The following is a 19,062-nucleotide window of genomic DNA, read 5'->3' on the forward strand; positions in this document are numbered from 1 at the left end:
CGGAGAAAAACCTGTCCCGCCTCCGCTTTGTCCAGCACAAATCTCACATGGAGTGACCGGAATTTCAACCACAGTATCCAGCGGTGAGAGGCCGAACAAGAAATACCAAATTTACATGAGGAAGATTTATAATTAAGCAGTGACAGTGAAAGTACTACAGAAAGTTGTGCAGTTTTAGAAGAGAGTGAATTTGCCCAAAATAAAAATTAAAAAAAAAACTAATATTACACAGTGCAGTAAAGAACTGTAGAAGATGCTGGTGATTGGGATGTAATGTCTGTAAATGGAAAGTAGCTTCTGGGAAAGAATATGTAAGTAAAAGAAAATGAAGCTATTCATTTAAAAATACTGAAAAGAAGATTTTTGATTCATATGTGTGTGAGGAAATGTGTAGAGATATGAAAAGGCAATTTATTTTTGGATATGTTGTGAACCACAGTACAGCTCATTCAAGAAAAGGAGAGCTAAACTTGAATAAGTTTAAATAAATTACCTTACACTACTTTTTTTGCTGTAAATAGTGTGCAAGTTAAGGTGTACAAAGTCATGATTTTAAACACACTTTCTATATCAAACACAGCCGTAGTAAATATTTAAAGAATATTGAGCCAGGAGGAATAGTCAGAAAATATCAAATGTGTAGGCAAATTCTAAGCATTAATCCCCTGATGAAACCGTGAAAAAATCAGAAGTCATATTTCTTCTTCCCCACAATATGAAAGTCACTATAGTAGGGAAATGAGTGCCAGGAAATATTTAGGACTGGAATTGAACATACAAAAAATGTATGAACTATACATAGATGACTGCATTCAAAGAAATATTGATCCAGAGTTAAGAGGTAAGAATATGCTTTACTCGGATCTCTTCAATACACTGCTCAATTTGTCATTCAAGCCACCTGAAATAGACACCGGTGATGTATGTGATTTTTTCTATACAATGCTGAAAGGTTATCTGACTAGTGTAGAAAAGGAATCTGTTGAGTCTGAGCATACTATACTACTCACCTTAATGTATCAAAAAACAGATATACTGTAATGTGAAAAATATTTACTCTAAAATGGCGAGAGTTCCACCAACACACAAAGTAATAATTGGAGCCTGCAGAAATGTTTGCCATCCTCATTCATATCAAATTGTATTTGTTTCTACAAAAGGAAGCTTTGGTCCTTAAATTTTAGCTTTTATGATGCATCAGATTCCTCAGTTCTCTGTATAATGGGGGAATGAGTTGAAAGGAGGCTTAGCGGAAATTACATTGCATCAGCAATGAGCAGATAGTGTCATACCTGACAGTGACATGGAAGGAACCACACTTTGAACAGACAATTGTTATGGACGAAATAAAAATGTGAATATAATAATGTGTTTTTTTCTATTTACTGCATAGGTACCCACAAAATTAAGTTACTCAAAAGTTTTTACTAAAAGGTCATACCTATATGGAGGCTGACAGTGTTCATGGCTTGATAGAGAGAAAAAGGAAGAAACTGATTAGTATGAGCATTTTAACCCATTTGCAACATTCGATGAGCTGCGGTCGCACACACTGTTTTGACGCATGAATCAAATGACAAGCTCAGCTCTCTATGACACAGTGCCTCGTTTATCTTCATGTATTAGGTTCCCTGTGCAATATAAGCTCTCTCCATACACAGTGTAAGGAACTAGAAGCATGTACTGTTGGTAAACAATGCTGTTTGTATTTCTGTGTCACAGTGGGATTGTTGAACAAGTTTATTTTCATTGGCATTCAGTATTCATTATGCAGTAGAACTGGGATAGTGGTAATGATGACGAGAGTTTGAAAGAGCTTGTAGACAGTGTTTTAGATGGCGATTTTGGCAATAATGTCACTTTGGAAAATAAATCCCAGTTCAAGGTTAGTGATAGCAACAGTGAAAGGTAGTCAAATGCAAGGAGCATTGAAGCAAATTGTAAAAAAATCTGTACTTTAAAAACATCTTTTGTTGGAGGGAACCAAAAGGTTGACTTCGCCAGGTTCTGTAGACATGGACTTACATTTCCAGTAGATTTGGAACAACTCTCAAATAATCCACTTCCTATTTCCAAGCAGAAACATACTGATTTAATGGTACTATTGCCCTATGTCCCTTCAGTTTGCCATGAGTTTTATAGAAATTTAGAATATACAAGTAATACAAACAAGAGAGACTATCCAGAAGAAGACATTGATAAGGTTTAGGACCAGATGTTCTTACAGCAAGTCATACCACAACATGCGTATGTTTTGTTTATGTAACATATTTCTTGAAATGAAATTAATTTTGGTTGAGTAATGTGTTTCTCTGGTTATTTCTTAAATATCAAAAATACTGTCATATAATAGAACATGCTCATGAGATGTACATAACACCTTGTCCATAAAAAATCAGTGAATAAAGAAACATTAAATGTAAAACACCCTGATATATTATAATGTACAAAGATTTAACAGGCAAATCCTTTTCTTACAAAAATGCTATTAACAGGCAACAAAATTAAGGAAGAACAAAGTAAAACATTTTCAAACTGCTCTCCTGTAAAATTTAGTAAATATGACTTAGTGTCCCTTACCTCTAAGGTACAGATTTAGAATATTTCCAAAATGTTCATGCTCATTGAATATTTTGAATGAACACTTTCCTTACCTGTAGGCAATTAGCTTCATTGCATGAGTTAGACGTTTCACTTTGAATGAACCATGGAAAATGCCCCCATTCAACATCTCTATAAGGATTTCCATTTCTGTGCCTTGAAATTATTTTCCTAGTTGCAGCCTTTATGGGGGGTTGATAGCTTCTGTTCCCATTTTCCTTCTTCCCTAATGGCGTTATATGTGGCTTGATATATTTTGGAGTAATGGGCAAATGAAGTAGTGAGCAAATTCTTCCTTGAATTTCTTCCTCGTATTTGAGTTTTTTACCCTTCAGTGTAGAAATATGTTCACCTTTTTCACTGATGTTTATCTTTGGATTGTAGGGATATCCTGCAAATGAAATGTTGAGATTCATAGTTATGTGTGCACTGATACTTTCCTAATGTAAAGCAGTTTAAATTGATCTTTAGTTTGGACTTACATGATAAATATATCATATATACAGTATATAAGTATGAAATATTATAAAACTATTAAAATGTTCCATGCCCCTATGAAATGAAATTAATTTAGATAAATTATTTAGTAGTTATGCTCTATACTTTCAACATTTCTCTTATCATCTTGAAGAAACATGCATAGCTGTATTAATACTAAGACTGGACAATAACATATTAGATATACCTTAATACAGGGTCTTTCACTCAAACTGAAACGTAGCGAGTAGATGGGCGAGCTGGTCAGACGAGCACATGGTAACTCGCTGAGCTTTGGGATGGGAAAGCGCCCATATGAATCGCATGTAAATAACAAGCACACATAATAACACATAATCAAAGTAAATTAATTTCTCACCTTGTCACAGAATATGTTGAAAATGCTCTCCACCTGTATCTATACATTTCTGGCTTCATCTAAGGAAATTTTCATTCATACGCATCAGTTCATCTACTGAGATAGCCTCAATTTCTCTTGTGATATTTTGTTTGAGTTCATCTACAGTGTGAGGGTTGGTTGCATAAACCTTATTTTTCAATTTTTCCCACAAATAAAAAATCGCTAACCATAAGATCTGGGGATCTTGTGGGCCACAATGGTATACTAAATACTCTGTTGTCAAAATTTTCCACAATTTAACGTAAAGACTCCTTAGCCATATGCGCGGTTGCCAAGTCTTGCTGAAAATATCAGACTGGCATTCATTGCCTCTCAATTGTTAAAAAATTGTACTAGAATGTCATTCTTGTATCTCTGCCCAGTGATTGTTGTTTTGAAAACTATAGGCCCTATTGTCCTGTCTGCAGTTACTGCCACCAACATTCCCATTTCACACTCTAGATTAACTCAAACAAAATACTGTATCATGAGAAAAATTGAGGCTATCTCAGTAATGAACTAATGTGTATGAATGAAAATTTCCTTGGATGAAGCCAGAAATGTGTAGATGCAGCTGGAAAACATTTTCAACATTTTCTGTGACAAGGTAAGAAATTATTGTACTTTGACTATGTGTTATTATGCGTGCTTGTTATTTACACGTGATTCATACGGGTGCTCTCCCGGCCCCAAGCTCAACGAGTTGCCATGTGCTTGTCTGACCAGCTCGCCCATCTACACGCTGTACTGTGCCAACCAACCGACCGGCTGGCCCCACTTTGAATGAAAGACCCTGTATATCACTCGTGATCAAGTACATTACGACATACCACAAGTGCTCAGATGATGATGATGATGATGATGACGATAAAGGTGATAATGTTGTTACATCCCTCTAACTACTTTTTGATGGTTCTGCTGAGGTGCCGGAATTTTGTCCCACAGGAGTTCTTTTATGTGTGAGTAAATCTACTGACACGAGACTGACGTACTTGAGGACCGTCAAATACCACCAGACCGAGCCAGGATCAAACCTGCCAAGTTGGGGTCAGAAGGCCAGCGCCTCAACTGTCTGAGTCACTCAGCCCAGCCATTGCGCTTTATGTCTTTATCATCTGAACTAACTTTTATAATTCAGAGAGCTGTGCAAATGGTAATGAGTTGCAGCTTGAGTTATCTTGAAAGGAGCATAGGTGATGGTGTAGGAACTCATTAACGCTGGAAATGGCATACAAGTTGTTCAAACATCATAGGTCGCTCATAGAATATTCTTCCGGGATGACTTAAACATCAAATAAAATGTTTTTAATGAGATAAACATTTAATTATTGACATTTATTTGTGATTGGCATATTACAGTGACATGTCGATGGCTTTCTTTAAAAACCTCGTAAGTCCGAATACTCTTCCTATCCATTATATTCCTTAAGACTGGTCACGCCTCCCAGTCTCATATTTATATGCAGTCCAAAAGAATAATTTTCGTTATGGTCATTTTCCTCTGGCATAATGTAAAGGAAAATGAACCTTAAAAACATTATACTGTAGGAGTATGTAAATTTGCCATGCAATCAACATCCCTACAATACGGTACGGTAAGGTCCATTTTCCTTTAGACATTAGCAAAGCAAAATGAACACAGCGAAAATTATTCTGATGGACTGCATACAAATATATGACCGGGAGGCGTGACCAGTCTTAAGGAATATAATGGGTAGGAAGAACATTTGGACATACGAGGTTTTAAAAGAAAGCCATCGATGTGTGACTATCTATAGAAGACATCTTTATCCACATAAAAAATATTTTTTCTCCTCATCTTTTTGAAACATTATCGAAAATATAAGCTATTTCCACAGCATTAGGAAGTGAAAATCATGACATACTTATCAACACATTACTGTAGGATGTAAATAAAATATCTATAACAATAAATGAAAACAGTAAAATGTAGAAGCTAACACTGAAATCAATGTAGCTGATAAACAAACATGAGTTTTTGTGTTTTCACCATCTGGCATGTTATGTTACATGTGATTGTTCTATGCCTACAATATATTAGAAGTAGTTAAAATTTTTAACATTTTCAAATATCATGTCATGATTTTATTCAAATTGCATCATATCTTTTACTATCCATTGTCAAATATTGTTGGCTGGTCACTTTCTGCACATGCAATAACCTTGATAGGAGGGCATTCTTGTTACACCGTATTCAATACCAATCAGATTATGTACACTTTGCATAATTCATGTGCCAGACATACCAGATTATCTGATTGATATTGAATAAGGTGGAACAAGAATCATTTGCTTAAACTGCACTTTCTGCAGAGTTGATACACATTGCCCATGGTGTGTTCTCTGGCTTTTGAAGATCTGTTCTTCCTCCAGTCACATTTGAAATATCTTTCTGTACCAATTTCTGCAGCTGTCTGAGGACGTTGTTATGGTATGATACCAATCATCTCCTGAATTCTTGCTCTCAGTGTTCTTGTCCAATTTCAATGCACCAGTCTTTGTAGCATGTACTCTTTGTGTAATTCCTGAGCCAGATATTTCAAAAATCATCTCCTCAACATACCCATTGTCATTTACATTATTCTTTAGAATAATGAAACTGTTGATTCCTCCCATGTTCAGATGGTCATATAATATGGTCAAAGACTAACGGTTACTTTTTCTTGCAATGGTGTAGCTAGCCTTGAGTTCATGCACTGTAACTACACTACCCTTTGTTCTATTATGAAAAGTTACAATTTTGTGCATCATTGCACCTCCAGATTCAGGGTCTATATAGTCACTGGAATGCATAGATGACAACTGCAAAACTACTGTGTTTCTCCTTGGGATGTAAGAAACTAATGTACATTCAACTAACATGGAACTGGATATAAGCCGATTTTTAAAATGAATAAACAGGGATGATACCTCTTTTTTGCTCTTTCTTACAGTACCTACTATTGTTATGGTTTTGCAATATATCAGCTACCAAAGGATAAGAGCAACATCAAATGTCTACATTCACATTATAACCACTTCCTGATGTAGAATGCACCCTTCTCTCTTCTATACTTGTTGCAGTATTGTACATTGAATAAGGCCCTACAGGTTGTGTACCAACATATACCTCCATGTTCTGGCACATGAAAAAGCAAATATATTTAGGCTATATTTTGCTGGCTTATTTCTCATGTACCGTACTGTCTAAACTACATATTCCATGGAATGTTTTCAGCATTTTGTTGATAGTACCATGTTCTCTTATTACATAATTAGACTAGCAGTTTTCATCAAATTTATTGAACAGTTCCCAGACTGGTGCAAGTTTATCAAGTGATTTTTCTTTCCTATTTCAAATCAATCAAAATCTCTTTATTTGCAAATGAGGTGTCTATCTCGGTGGCAAATGGTACACTAAAATACATTATTGTCAAGCACTAAGTATTAAATTAACAAGAGAAGAAAATTTTCCTATAATACAATATTATACAATTTACTCTAACAATTTTTTCTATTAAACACACAGCTCATCCTTAATAAATATATATTGTTTACAAAATTCTACTTATAATATCTCCTGTACTAGGTACTTACAAATATAGTCAACTGATATACAGTATGTGGAATTACTTCAAATGATACTGTACAACTGGTATAAGATTAAAATTTACATTGCATTTTTTTTTTCTTTTTTTTTTTTTTTCTTTACCCATTCTGGAACCTAAGTAGCATAATGACCTGCTGCATCTTAACCAGAGCCCCTTTTGCCACCACTTTTCAGAGTTCCTGAAGGGCCTTCACAGCTACCGTAGCGGTCCCAGGGCCCTCGAAGTCCCCACTGTACTTCGCCCCTACAGGCTGTCCCCTACTTTGGCTGTCCAACTCCTTAGACCAGGGGATGGAATTAATTTATTCACACACATTTTTTTATTTACAATAACCTGCACTGGTCGAATGCCCTCTAACATTTCATTTATTTTCTCTGTTGCTGTTTATTCTCTTCTTGAATATCTGTACAGATTTTGGAAAAGGATCAAACACTACCCCTGGTAAACTGTTCCACTCCTTCACACCCTTCCCAATGAATGAAAATTTACCCCAATCGCTTCTGCTAAAATTCCTTCTAATTTTATATTTGTGGTCAGTCCTGCCGATATAATTATTTTCCAACTGAAGCCTCTCACGGATATCTCCCCATGCTGCTTCTCCTGTATAGGCTCTATATAATCCTATAAGTCTAGTTTTCTCCCTTCTCTTACTTATAGTTTCCCACCCTAGTTATATAATGTGTTTATATCATCAAATCTAAGAGCTTGCAGGTTATCAAGTGATTTTCTTTCCTATTTGCTGTTTATATCACCAAATCTAAGAGCTTGCAATAAAAACCTGAAGTGTTTCAGGGCCATACAGTTGTGCAAGAATTCAACACCAGTACCATTTGTTCTCCAAAGATCTTCTAAATTCACATGGGAAGCTTTTAGTGTTTCTGACATGTACAAGTGGCCAAACATGGCTTTAATTTCAGAAGTATTTGTTTCTATAGAATCTCTTTCATGTGAATAATTAGTCCAATGTTTTCCTATCCATGTGTTTGTAAAATAGATAATGTAATATATCATACCATTAGTGAAAACTAGTTTCCACACATCTAATGGAGTGCATACATCAACTGCAGGACTTCTTACCTGGGGTAAACAAGATTTTTTTCTGCTAGTTGCTTTACGTCACACCGACACAGATACATCTTATGGCGACGATGGGATAGGAAAGGGCTAGGAGTGGTAAGGAAGTGGCCGTGGCCTTAATTAAGGTACAGCCCCAGCATTTGCCCGGTGTGAAAATGGGAAACCACGGAAAACCATTTTCAGGGCTGCCGACAGTGGGGTTCGAACCTACTATCTCCCAAATACTGGATACTGATAGTAAACAAGTTCTCAATAACCTGTGAGCAGGAGTCCTCACATTTTGAGGGGTTCATGAATATTCCAGTGTATTACCTGTAGCTTCCCAGGTATACAGGCTGGACTGTGATAGTCTCTTCCCTGTCCAGATTGCAATATTCCTCCCCTTCATCAGTAGAAATTTCTGAATGTCTCCTCCTGGACATCAACATTATCATCAGCGTCTTCAACTCCATCAATAGATTCCTCTTCCATTTTCAGAAAATACTTGCTCTCCCTGTTTACTGTGAATTGTTTCTGTTACTCTTCCCATTCAACTCTATTCAATAGTCTTCTAATCTTCTCCCCATCACTCTCCATGTCAACGTGGAATGAATTGCAACACAGAAAATATTTACACACATAGGAAAAATAACTTTGTAAAATAACACACATAAACTGTAACGTAAAAGGTCGCTTACAGATGAAGCATCTGGTTTGGTGAGACATGCTGGCTCACACACGGACAAACACTCCAGGTCTTCTTGGAAAGGGCGCTCAAACCTTTTTAAAAATTTACAATATGCTTTATTTTATAACTCTAGGCTCTTCCGTGTGCTGAACCTAACTTTGAATAAATAAATGTATAAACTAGCTGAACGAGAAAACACATGGTAACAATATTACATCTGAAAAAGAATCAACTTAATTAAATTAACTGAGTTGAAACTAAAAAGAGGTGGCTTCAGATATTACAAAACCAAAACAAACAAGTTGCTTTACATCACACCAACACAGATAGGTCTTATGGCGATGATGGGACAAGAAAGGGCTAGGAGTGGGAAGGAAGCGACCATGGCCTTGATTAAGGTGTGAACATGGGAAACCACAGAAATCCATACTCAGAGCTGCCAACTGTGGGGTTCAAATGAATGCAAGCTGACAGCTACATCACCCAAACTTCACAGCCACTGTTTACTGACAACGTGATTGTTGTTGGGGCTGAATTTCCCCCTCCGCTAAATAGTAGTTTGACAGGATAATATTAGGAACGAGAGCCCAGAAGCTGTATACTATGATGTAATACACTCTTAAAATACAACAACCCAGAGAAAATGTCCAGTTATGACCTCTCATGGGATAATATTATGAATATTTATACTCTCACATTATTGGTATCAATGTACGGTAATACTGCATTATAAAAATAACACTCCCAAGCAAGTGGATAATGAGTGAATTGATATGGCAGATGAAGATTTTGATGCCAGATGTTTTGCTTCAGGAACCAAATTAAACCCAATGGCACAGCAACTCTTAAGGGTTGTAGCCTACCAAGCGACCACTGTTCAGCCCGAAGGCCTGCATATTACTAGATATTTTGTGGTCAGCACAACAAATCACCTTTGCTGTTATTCTTGGCTTTATAGACCAGGGTCACTATCTCATCATCAGTTAGCTCCTCAGTAGTAGTTACATAGGCTGAGTGGACTACTAACCAGTCATCAGATGCAGGTAAAAACCTCCAACCTGGCTGGGAATCAAACCTGGGGCCTGTGGGTGAGAGGAAGACATGCTACTGGTGTTTTACTTCAGATGCTGAATGTTAATGGAATTACTATAGAGTGTGCCTACATGAAGTTGTAAATTCAAACAGATTATAATATTTGTATCAGCAGCATTATATCACGCGCTCTGTATTCTGTCAATCAATCAATCAATCAATCAATCAATCAATCAATCAATCAATCAATCAATCAATCAATCAATCAATCAATCAATCAATCAATCAATCCTGATCTGCATTTAGGGCAGTTGCCCAGGTGGCAGATTCCCTATCTCTTGTTTTCCTAGCCTTTTCTTAAATGATTGCAAAGAAATTGGAAATTTATTGAACATCTCCCTTGGTAAGTTATTCCAATCCCTAACTCCCCTTCTTGTAAACTAATATTTGCCCCAATTTGTCCTCTAAAAATTCCAACTTTATCTTCATATTGTGATCATTCCTACTTTCAAAGACACCATCCAAAATTATATATCTACTGATGTCCTCCCACGCCATATCTCCACTGACAGCTCAGAACATACCACTTAGTTGAGCAGCTCGTCTCCTTTCTCCCAAGTCTTCCCAGCCCAAACGTTGCAACATTTTTGTAATGCTACTCTTTTGTCGGAAATCGCCCAGAAAAAATCGAGCTGCTTTTCTTTGGATTTCTTCCAGTTCCTGAATCAAGTAATCCTGGTAAGGGTCCCATACACTGGAACCATACTCTACTTGAGGTCTCACCAGAGACAAATATGCTCTCTCCTTTACATCCTTACTACAACCCCTAAATACTCTCATAACCATGTGCAGAGATCTGTACCCTTTATTTACAATCACCTTTATATGATTACCCCAATGAAGATCATTCCTTATATTTATACCTAGGTATTTACAATGATCCCCAAAGGGAAATTTCACCCCATCAATGCAGTAATTAAAACTGTGAGAACTTTTCCTATTTGTGAAACTCACAACCTGACTTTTATCCCCGTTTAGCATCATACCATTGCCTACTGTCCATCTCACAACATTATCAAGGTCATTTTGCAGTTGCTCACAATCTTGTAACTTATTTATTACTCTGTACAGAATAACATCATCTGCGAAAAGCCTTATCTCTGTTTCCACTTCTTTACACATATCATTGATATATATAAGAAAACATAAAGGTCCAATAATACTGCCTTGAGGAATTCCCCTCTTAATTTTTACAGGGACAGATAAAGCTTCACCTACTCTAATTCTCTGAGTTCTATTTTCTAGAAACAGAGCCACCCATTCAGTCACTCTTTTGGCAAGTCCAATTGCACTCATTTTTGCCAGTAGTCTCCCATGATCTACTCTATCAAATATTCTTAGATAAGTCAATCGCAATACAGTCCAATTGACCTCCTGAATCCAGGATATCTGCTATACCTTGCTGGAATCCTACAAGTTGGGCTTCAGTGGAATAATCTTTCCTAAACCCAAACTGCCTTCTGTCAAACCATTTATTAATTTTGCAAACATGTCTTATATAATCAGAAAATGCTTTCCCAAAGCTTACATACAATGCATGTCAAACTGACTGGCCTGTAATTTTCAGCTTTATGCCTATCACCCTTTCCTTTATATACAGGGGCTACTATAGCAACTCTCCATTCATTTGGTAAAGTTCCTTCATGCAAACAAAAATCAAACAAGTACTTCAGATATGGTACTATATCCCAAACCATTGTCTTTAGTATAATCCCCGAAACCTTATCATATCCAGCTGCTTTTCTAGTTTTCAACTTTTGTATCCTACTCTAAATGTCATTGCTGTCATAGGTAAACTTTAATACTTCCTTAGTATTAGTCACCTCCTCTATCTGGGCATTATCCTTATAACCAACAATCTTTACATACTGCTGACTGAATACTTCTGCCTTTTGAAGATCCTCGCATACACACTCCCCTTGTTCATTAATTATTCCTGGAATGTCCTTCTTGGAACCTGTTTCTGCCTTAAAGTACCTATACATACTCTTCCATTTTTCACTAAAATTAGTGTGGCCACCAATTATGCTTGCCATGATGTTATCCTTAGCTGACTTCTTTGCTAGATTCAATTTCCTACTAAGTTCCTTCAATTTCTCCTTACTTCCACAGCCATTTCTAACTCTATTTCTTTCCAGCCTGCACCTCCTTTTTAGTCTCTTTACTTCCCTGTTGTAATATAGTGGATCCCTACCATTCCTTACCTACCATCTTTAAAGGTACAAACCTATTTTCACATTCCTCAACAATTGCTTTAAACCCACCCCAGAGTCTGTTTACATTTTTATTTACCGTATTCCACCGATCATAATTGCTTATTAAAAACTCCCTCATGCCTGTTTTATCAGCCATATGGTACTGCCTAACAGTCCTAATTTTAATCTCTTCCTTTCTTTCACATTTGTTTTTAATTACCACAAAAACAGCTTCATGATCACTAATGCCATCTATTACTTCGGTTTCTCTATAGAGCTCATCTGGTTTTACCAGCACCACATCCAGAATATTCTTCCCTCTAGTTGGTTCCATCACTTTCTGAATCAGGTGCCCTTCCCACATTAACTTATTTGCCATTTGTTTTTCATGCTTCCTGTCATTCGCATTACCTTCCCAATTGACATTTGGTAAATTGAGATCATCCGCTACGATCACGTTCCTTTCCTTATCGTTTCCCACATAGCTGATTATCTTATCAAATAATTCTGAATCAGCATCTGCGCTACCCTTTCCTGGTCTGTACACTCCAAAGACATCAAGTTGCCTATTATCTTTAGAAATGAGCCTTACCCCTAGAATTTCGTGCTTGTCATCTTTAACTTTTTTTCGTAGCTTACAAATTCTTCTTTCACGAGAATGAATACTCCCCCTCCTACCTTTCCTATCCTATCTCTATGATACACCCTCCAGTTCCGTAGAAAATTTCTGCATCCATTATATAATTTCTCAGTCATGATTCAACTTCTGTTACAATATTTGAATAGTTTTTTCTGAAACAGCACATGTCAATAAATCTTAGTTTGGAGATATCCATCTAAAACGTACAGGAACGGTAAACAATATACACGTTGTAAAAACACTATGCTTTATAGGTAGAGGACATTGAAATCTATTTTTTTATGGAAAAATAAAGGAATTAATATTGCAGTAGTTCAGGTTTATCGGAAATTATATCCCCTTGACATGTGCTGTTTTACCAAAAAAAAATGGACGACCAAAATTAATTTGTTACAAAATATCTTTATTTTCGCTGTTTTACAAAACTGTTTGGTCAGTATTCATTCTAGTCATCATCATCATCATCATCATCATCACCGAACACATTATCTTTGGTAACTGGCCAATTAATAATCTCATTGTAGAAATCAAGATGCTCTTCTGGAATATACTGCATTGTTTTCCTTATATCCTGTATTTTCTTCTCCTGAATAGGCAGTCTTTCTCCTGGATATGCTAGCTTTGTAGGGAACGTTATGACACTCATTGAATTCCTGATACCTAGGTTGAACGTATGTACCACTAGACCGTCAATGAAATCTCGAGCTTGAACAGTATTCGTCATTTCACTTGAGTATGTGAAGTGACTGAAGAACGATTTCTGGAACGATTGTTTTTGGTCTCGTGGAAGTCTGCGATTCATTGATTCCACAGATAGGCAATTTTTTTTAAAGAATGAAGGCCACCAATATTTGAAGTCAACAATATCTTTGGATTCAACCATTTTAACTGTAAACTTTCTTTGACTTGTGGACAGTACAATCATCTCTGTATAATCTTTGGGAACGCAAATTCTGTCATTTTTCCTTACTACTCTTTTTACTGCAGCAAAATGCCTGTCATTGGGTAAATAAGAGTGTCCTCTTTGATGAAAATACTGATTAATTGCCTGAAATCTGCCCATAGTCACCAAAGCTAAGAAAAATCGTATGACCGTGTGGTTACGATTTTGTCCAGGACAAGAGTCTGAAAACACATGGAGGTGTTGTACCGAATTAGGCATTTCATTGTTAATGAAGTCCAAAAGAAAAGAGACAACCTCATTCGGAGCTTTATGTCCTTGCCCTTCATGATACGTATAAAACTTCGTCTTATTAGAACCCAGTGATGTGACGCTAAATATATTCACTGTTAACTGACGGAAGTAAAATATATCCTGCACAGGGATATCTGGCAGGGGCAAATTTTGCATAAAATCGAATGTAATAGCAGCAATTGAATGGTCTTCCAAGCATTTCTCTTTGACGAATTTCATTTTGGAGTAAATTTTGTTTGCCCTCCTTTTGTGTTTAAGTAACTCTGCTACTGCAACTTTCTTTGTTTTATCATTTAAAGATGGGTTGTTAATTTTTACTGATAGTTCTTCACAACGGGAACATGTATCCACTTGCGGACGACCAAAGGACAGGACATTTCTGTATAAGCTATAAGATACTTTCATGCTAGGATGTTTTTCTTCAAAAAGTTTGTGCATCAATACTAAGTTCAGTTTAGGATTAAGATATTTCACTTCTTTGCTTGTATAATGCGCTATTTTTGTAGGAAAATTCTTGATATGGTCAATTATTGCTTGTATAACATCACCTGGTTTAGCATTGGCTGGAGTAGACTTTCTTCTTCAATCAATGGCTGGAGTTGAGAGAGCAACATGGCCACAAATCCTACGTAGTCGTCCAGCGGTAACAGCTAAAATATGCATAAGTGCCTTTTTGCATACCTAAATTCTACCATGAGAAGTAGTTACATTATATACAAACGTGTGTCCTTTCGGTTTCTCCCTGTCCCCATGTCTTGGACGTTTACTTTTAATGTCCATTCTTGCAACAAGCCCCAGCAGAAATGCGTCTTGTTCATCCTTTGTTTGGAACTGCCGGAATTGGGTATGGAGCTGTTCCCTGTCTTCAGGAGTTGTACGCTGGAAACACATCCCACGGCACCTATTTGAGAACAGTACTATAATGTATTAGATGACTATAAAGGCATTTAACACGTTATTTATGTTGTACAAAGAATATAACCTTAAAAATCTTACCTGCAATCCCCTCCTGGTTTTCTTTCAGGTACAATGTTGCCTCGATAATTAACATATTCTTCTCCAGAAATCCTAGCCTTTTTTAATTACTTCTCGTTTATACCGTATATCGTCCTTTTTCTTTTCACATTCATTTCAACGATTTCCGCATCTGCACTGCACTCCATGTCTGTATATTGTACGTTCCCGCTCATTTCAATAATAGGTGCAATGTCTGCCAGCTGGATGCATGGAACTGCCGATTGGATACAGCAAGCCAGTTCATTTTACGGATAAAGTGCACATGTCAGTGACAAGTGCTGTTTCTCCAACAAACTATTATTACCAGGCAGAGCTACCGGATAAAGCAACGCAGTGACGTGCGTAGTTTTTGCAGAAAACGATAGATCTATACTTAAAGACTGTATTACATGCCTTAACTCAATTTTGGCAAAATCTTGACATGTGTCGTTTCAAGAAAAAACGATTCATTTGTTAAGTACATATCTATTAAATTACTTAATTCTATTCCTTTCTTTACAGTACTTCTACTGTTGAGCACTAACAGTTTTATGTCATCCCTACTTGATTTCCAGTTCCCTGTTCCTTTAACACTGCTGCCTAGCGCACCCGGTTTCCCTGAATGTACCTCCCTATAACCCTTCTAAACAAATTTCCTAACTTATGTACCACTGCAGTTTAAGTGAAGGCCATCTGAGCGCAGATCCCTATCTCCTACCCACCCATTAGCATCTAGAAATTTCACTCCCAGTTTCCCACATACCCACTCCATAGTCTCATTTAAATCCCCAATCACCTTCCAGTCAGTATCCCTCCTACACAGTATTCCACTGATAACAATCTCCGCTTCCTTCAACTTCATCCGTGCTGCATTTACCAGATCCCACACATCCCCAACCTGCTAACAATCGGCAATAGTGCTTTGAAATGAGTGTACAAGCTGGCTTCCTTGCTTTCCAAGCCTGCATTTTAGATGACAGCAAGTGTCAGTGCACTCATTTGTTTATGATAATGATTTATCACTTGGTTTTGGCTGAAGTATGGAGGGAAGTTTTGATTCTGTATGCAGTTTTTATAGGACTCTTCTTCATTAGTTAGTCTATGCTTTTGGAATCAATAGCATGATGGTGTTACCTTCAGCCATACTTCCTAATATATGAATGTACACAATTTATTGTTCTGCAAAACAAATATGGTACTTGATCCTTATGTTACACACTAGTTGGCTAAATAGCAAATTATAATTTTCTCAGGGTATTTACCTTCTTTACCTCTGATGTGTTCATTCTGGATATCCCCAGCTCTCTGCAATTTAGAGTTTTTAAGGCGTATAACAGGAAGTGACGGCATGCATATATCACCATCCTTGCACCTGGAACAGGATAATCATTCCACTTATTTGTGTAATTCACGTATGAAATATGATCTCACTACCATAATGAGATAATCCTGTTTGGGTGTTGTAGGATAAAAATATACTACGACTAATTAGTAGTGTAGTAGTATATTAATTACCGTGGTGTCGTGTGATCTTTGTGTAATATCCTAGACAATATTTCTTTCCTTTAATTTTTTCTGCACATAATAATTTCTTTTATTTTTTCCTTCCTTTTTATTTTTCTGTAAAGAATGGCCAAGGAGTGCAAGTGTAGGAACTGTGGGTGTGGCCAGGCATTAAGGAGTATGAGGGAGGAGCTGGAGAGATTGAAGGAAATAATTAGGATTCTCTCAGAAGACATGAAGAAAGGTAAGCCCTCTTCAAACAATGTACAGAGTAGGTGTAAAAGAGGGATGGGGAGGAAAGGGGGAATTGTAGATGACAGTTGGTCCAATGTTCTAAGGGGAAGGAGATTGCAGGCTAAGGCCTCTATTCAGGATCAGAATTCAGGACAGGTGTCTCTGAGAAATCCGTATGAGTCACTGCAGGTAGAATAACAGAGGAAAGATGAGGAACAGGGAACTGTTGCTGAGAAGTGTGGAAGTAGGGCTGACCAAGAAAGGAGGGGATCAAATGAGGTGGGTAGGGTTGAGGCTATGGTCATGGAGGATTCCATTGTTAGACATGTGGGGAAAGTGTATGGAGAAAAGGGAACCAGGGTAGAGTGTTATCCAGGAATTAGGTTGAGGCAGATGTTGAAAAAAGTAGAAGAGAAGGAGGAGAGAAAGGAGAAGGTGGTAGTGCTTCACATTGGTACAAACAACGTAAGGCAAGCAGGTATAAGTACCAACATAGTTGGGGATGTGTGGGATCCGGTAAATGCAGCACGGGTGAAGTTTAAGAAAGTGGAGATTGTTATAAGTGGAATATTGTGTAGGAGGGATACTGACTGGAAGGTGATTGGGGATTTAAATGAGACTATGGAGTGGGTATGTGGGAAACTGGGAGTAAGATTTCTAGATCCTATTGGGTGGGTACCAGATAGGGATCTGCGATCAGATGGCCTTCACTTAAGCGGCAGTAATACATATAAGAAAATTTGTGAAAAGGGTTATAGGGAGGTACATTCAATGGAAATTGGATGGTCTAGGGAGCAGTGATAAGGATACAGTGATATGAGAGTCAAGTAGAGATGACATAAAAATGTTAGTATTGAACTGTAGATGAATTGTAAGGAAAGGAATAGAATAAAGTAATTTAATAGATATATACTTATCAGATAATGTAATAGGAGTCGAATCTTGGCTGAGAAATGATGTAATCAATGCAGAAATTTTCTCACAGAAATATAGTGTGTATCTTAGAAAATGAAATGTTGTATGGCTTCTTAGTGCCGGGATATCCCAGGAGGGGTTCGGATCGCCAGGTGCAGATCTTTCTATTTGACACCCGTAGGCGACCTGCGCGTCGTGATGAGGATGAAATGATGATGAAGACAACACATACACCCAGCCCCCGTGCCATTGGAATTAACCAATTAAGTGCCATTGGAATTAACCAATTAAGGTTAAATCCCCGATCCGGCCGGGAATCGAACCCGGGACCCTTTGGACCGAAGGCCAGTACGCTGACCGTTCAGCCAACGAGTCTCTATCTTAGAGACAGGATAGGAATGGTAGGAGGGGGAGTATTCATTCTGGTGAAAGACAAATTTGTAAGCTATGAAAAAATAAAGATGAGAAACATGAAATTCTAGATTTAAGACTCATTTCTAAATATAATAGGCAGGTTATTGTCTTTGGAGTATACAGACCGAGAAAGGGAACCACTGACCTGATTAAGAATTATTTGATAAGATAATTAGCTATGTGGGAAACGACATGGAAAGGAATGTGATTGTAGCAGGAGATCTCAATATACCAAATGTCAATTGGGAAGGTAATGCAAATGACAGGAAGCATGACCAACAAATGGCAAATAAGTTAATATTGGAAGGACAGTTGATTCAGAAAGTGATGTAACCAACTAGAGGGAAGAATATTCTGGACGTGGTGCTGGAAAAACTAGATGATCTCTATAGAGAAACTGAAGTTATAGATGGTATTAGTGATCACGAAGCTGTTTTTGTCGTAGTTAAAAATAAATGTAATAGAAAGGAGTCTTAAAATTAGGACTATTAGGCAGTGCCATATGCCTGATAAAGCAGGCATGAGGGAGTTTAAAAAAATGATCGGTGGAAAACGGTAAATAAAAATGTAAGCATACTCTGGGAGGGGTTTAAAGCAATTGTTGAGGAATATGAAAGCAGGTTTTCTACCTTTAAGGGTGGTAAGGAATGGTAAAGAGCCACTTTATCATAACAGAGATAAAGATTGGTGCAGACTGGAAAGAAATATTAGAAATGGCTGTGAAAGTAAGGATAAATTCAAGGAGCTTACTAGGAAATTGAATCTAGCAAATAAGTCAGCTAAGGATAATACAATGGGAAGAATAATTGGCAGCCAGCCCCATGGTGTAGGGGTAGCGTGCTTTCCTCTTACTGGAGGCCCCGTGTTCGATTCCCGGCCAGGTCATGGAATTTTTACCTGGACCTGAGGGGTGGTTCGAGGTCCAACGCAGCCTAGGTGATTAGAATTGAGGAGCTATTCGACGGCGAGATACTGGCCCCGGAATAGAAAGCCAAGAATAACGGCCGAGAGGATTCGTTGTGCTGATCACACGACACGTCGTAAT

General features: G+C 37.4%; 1 protein-coding gene across 5 annotated transcripts in view; it reads right to left on the bottom strand.

Moving 5' to 3' along the window:
• The window catches only part of LOC136862817 (uncharacterized), a 377,696-nt gene that overhangs the window by 30,343 nt on the left and 328,291 nt on the right, over positions 1-19,062 (bottom strand). For 3 of the 5 annotated variants that reach the window (XM_067139079.2, XM_067139081.2, XM_067139082.2), the window contains exons 14-15: positions 16,214-16,323; positions 2,655-2,992 (exon numbers count right to left, since the gene is read on the bottom strand). In XM_067139079.2, coding sequence (XP_066995180.2) covers positions 2,655-2,992; positions 16,214-16,323 — 448 coding nt within the window. Of the gene's footprint in view, positions 1-2,654; positions 2,993-16,213; positions 16,324-19,062 lie in introns of those variants that run through there. The other 2 variants (XM_067139080.2, XM_067139083.2) reach the window with 2 other exon arrangements.

The sequence above is a fragment of the Anabrus simplex genome, chromosome 2 (assembly GCF_040414725.1).
Source record: "Anabrus simplex isolate iqAnaSimp1 chromosome 2, ASM4041472v1, whole genome shotgun sequence".
Lineage (NCBI taxonomy): Eukaryota > Metazoa > Arthropoda > Insecta > Orthoptera > Tettigoniidae > Anabrus > Anabrus simplex.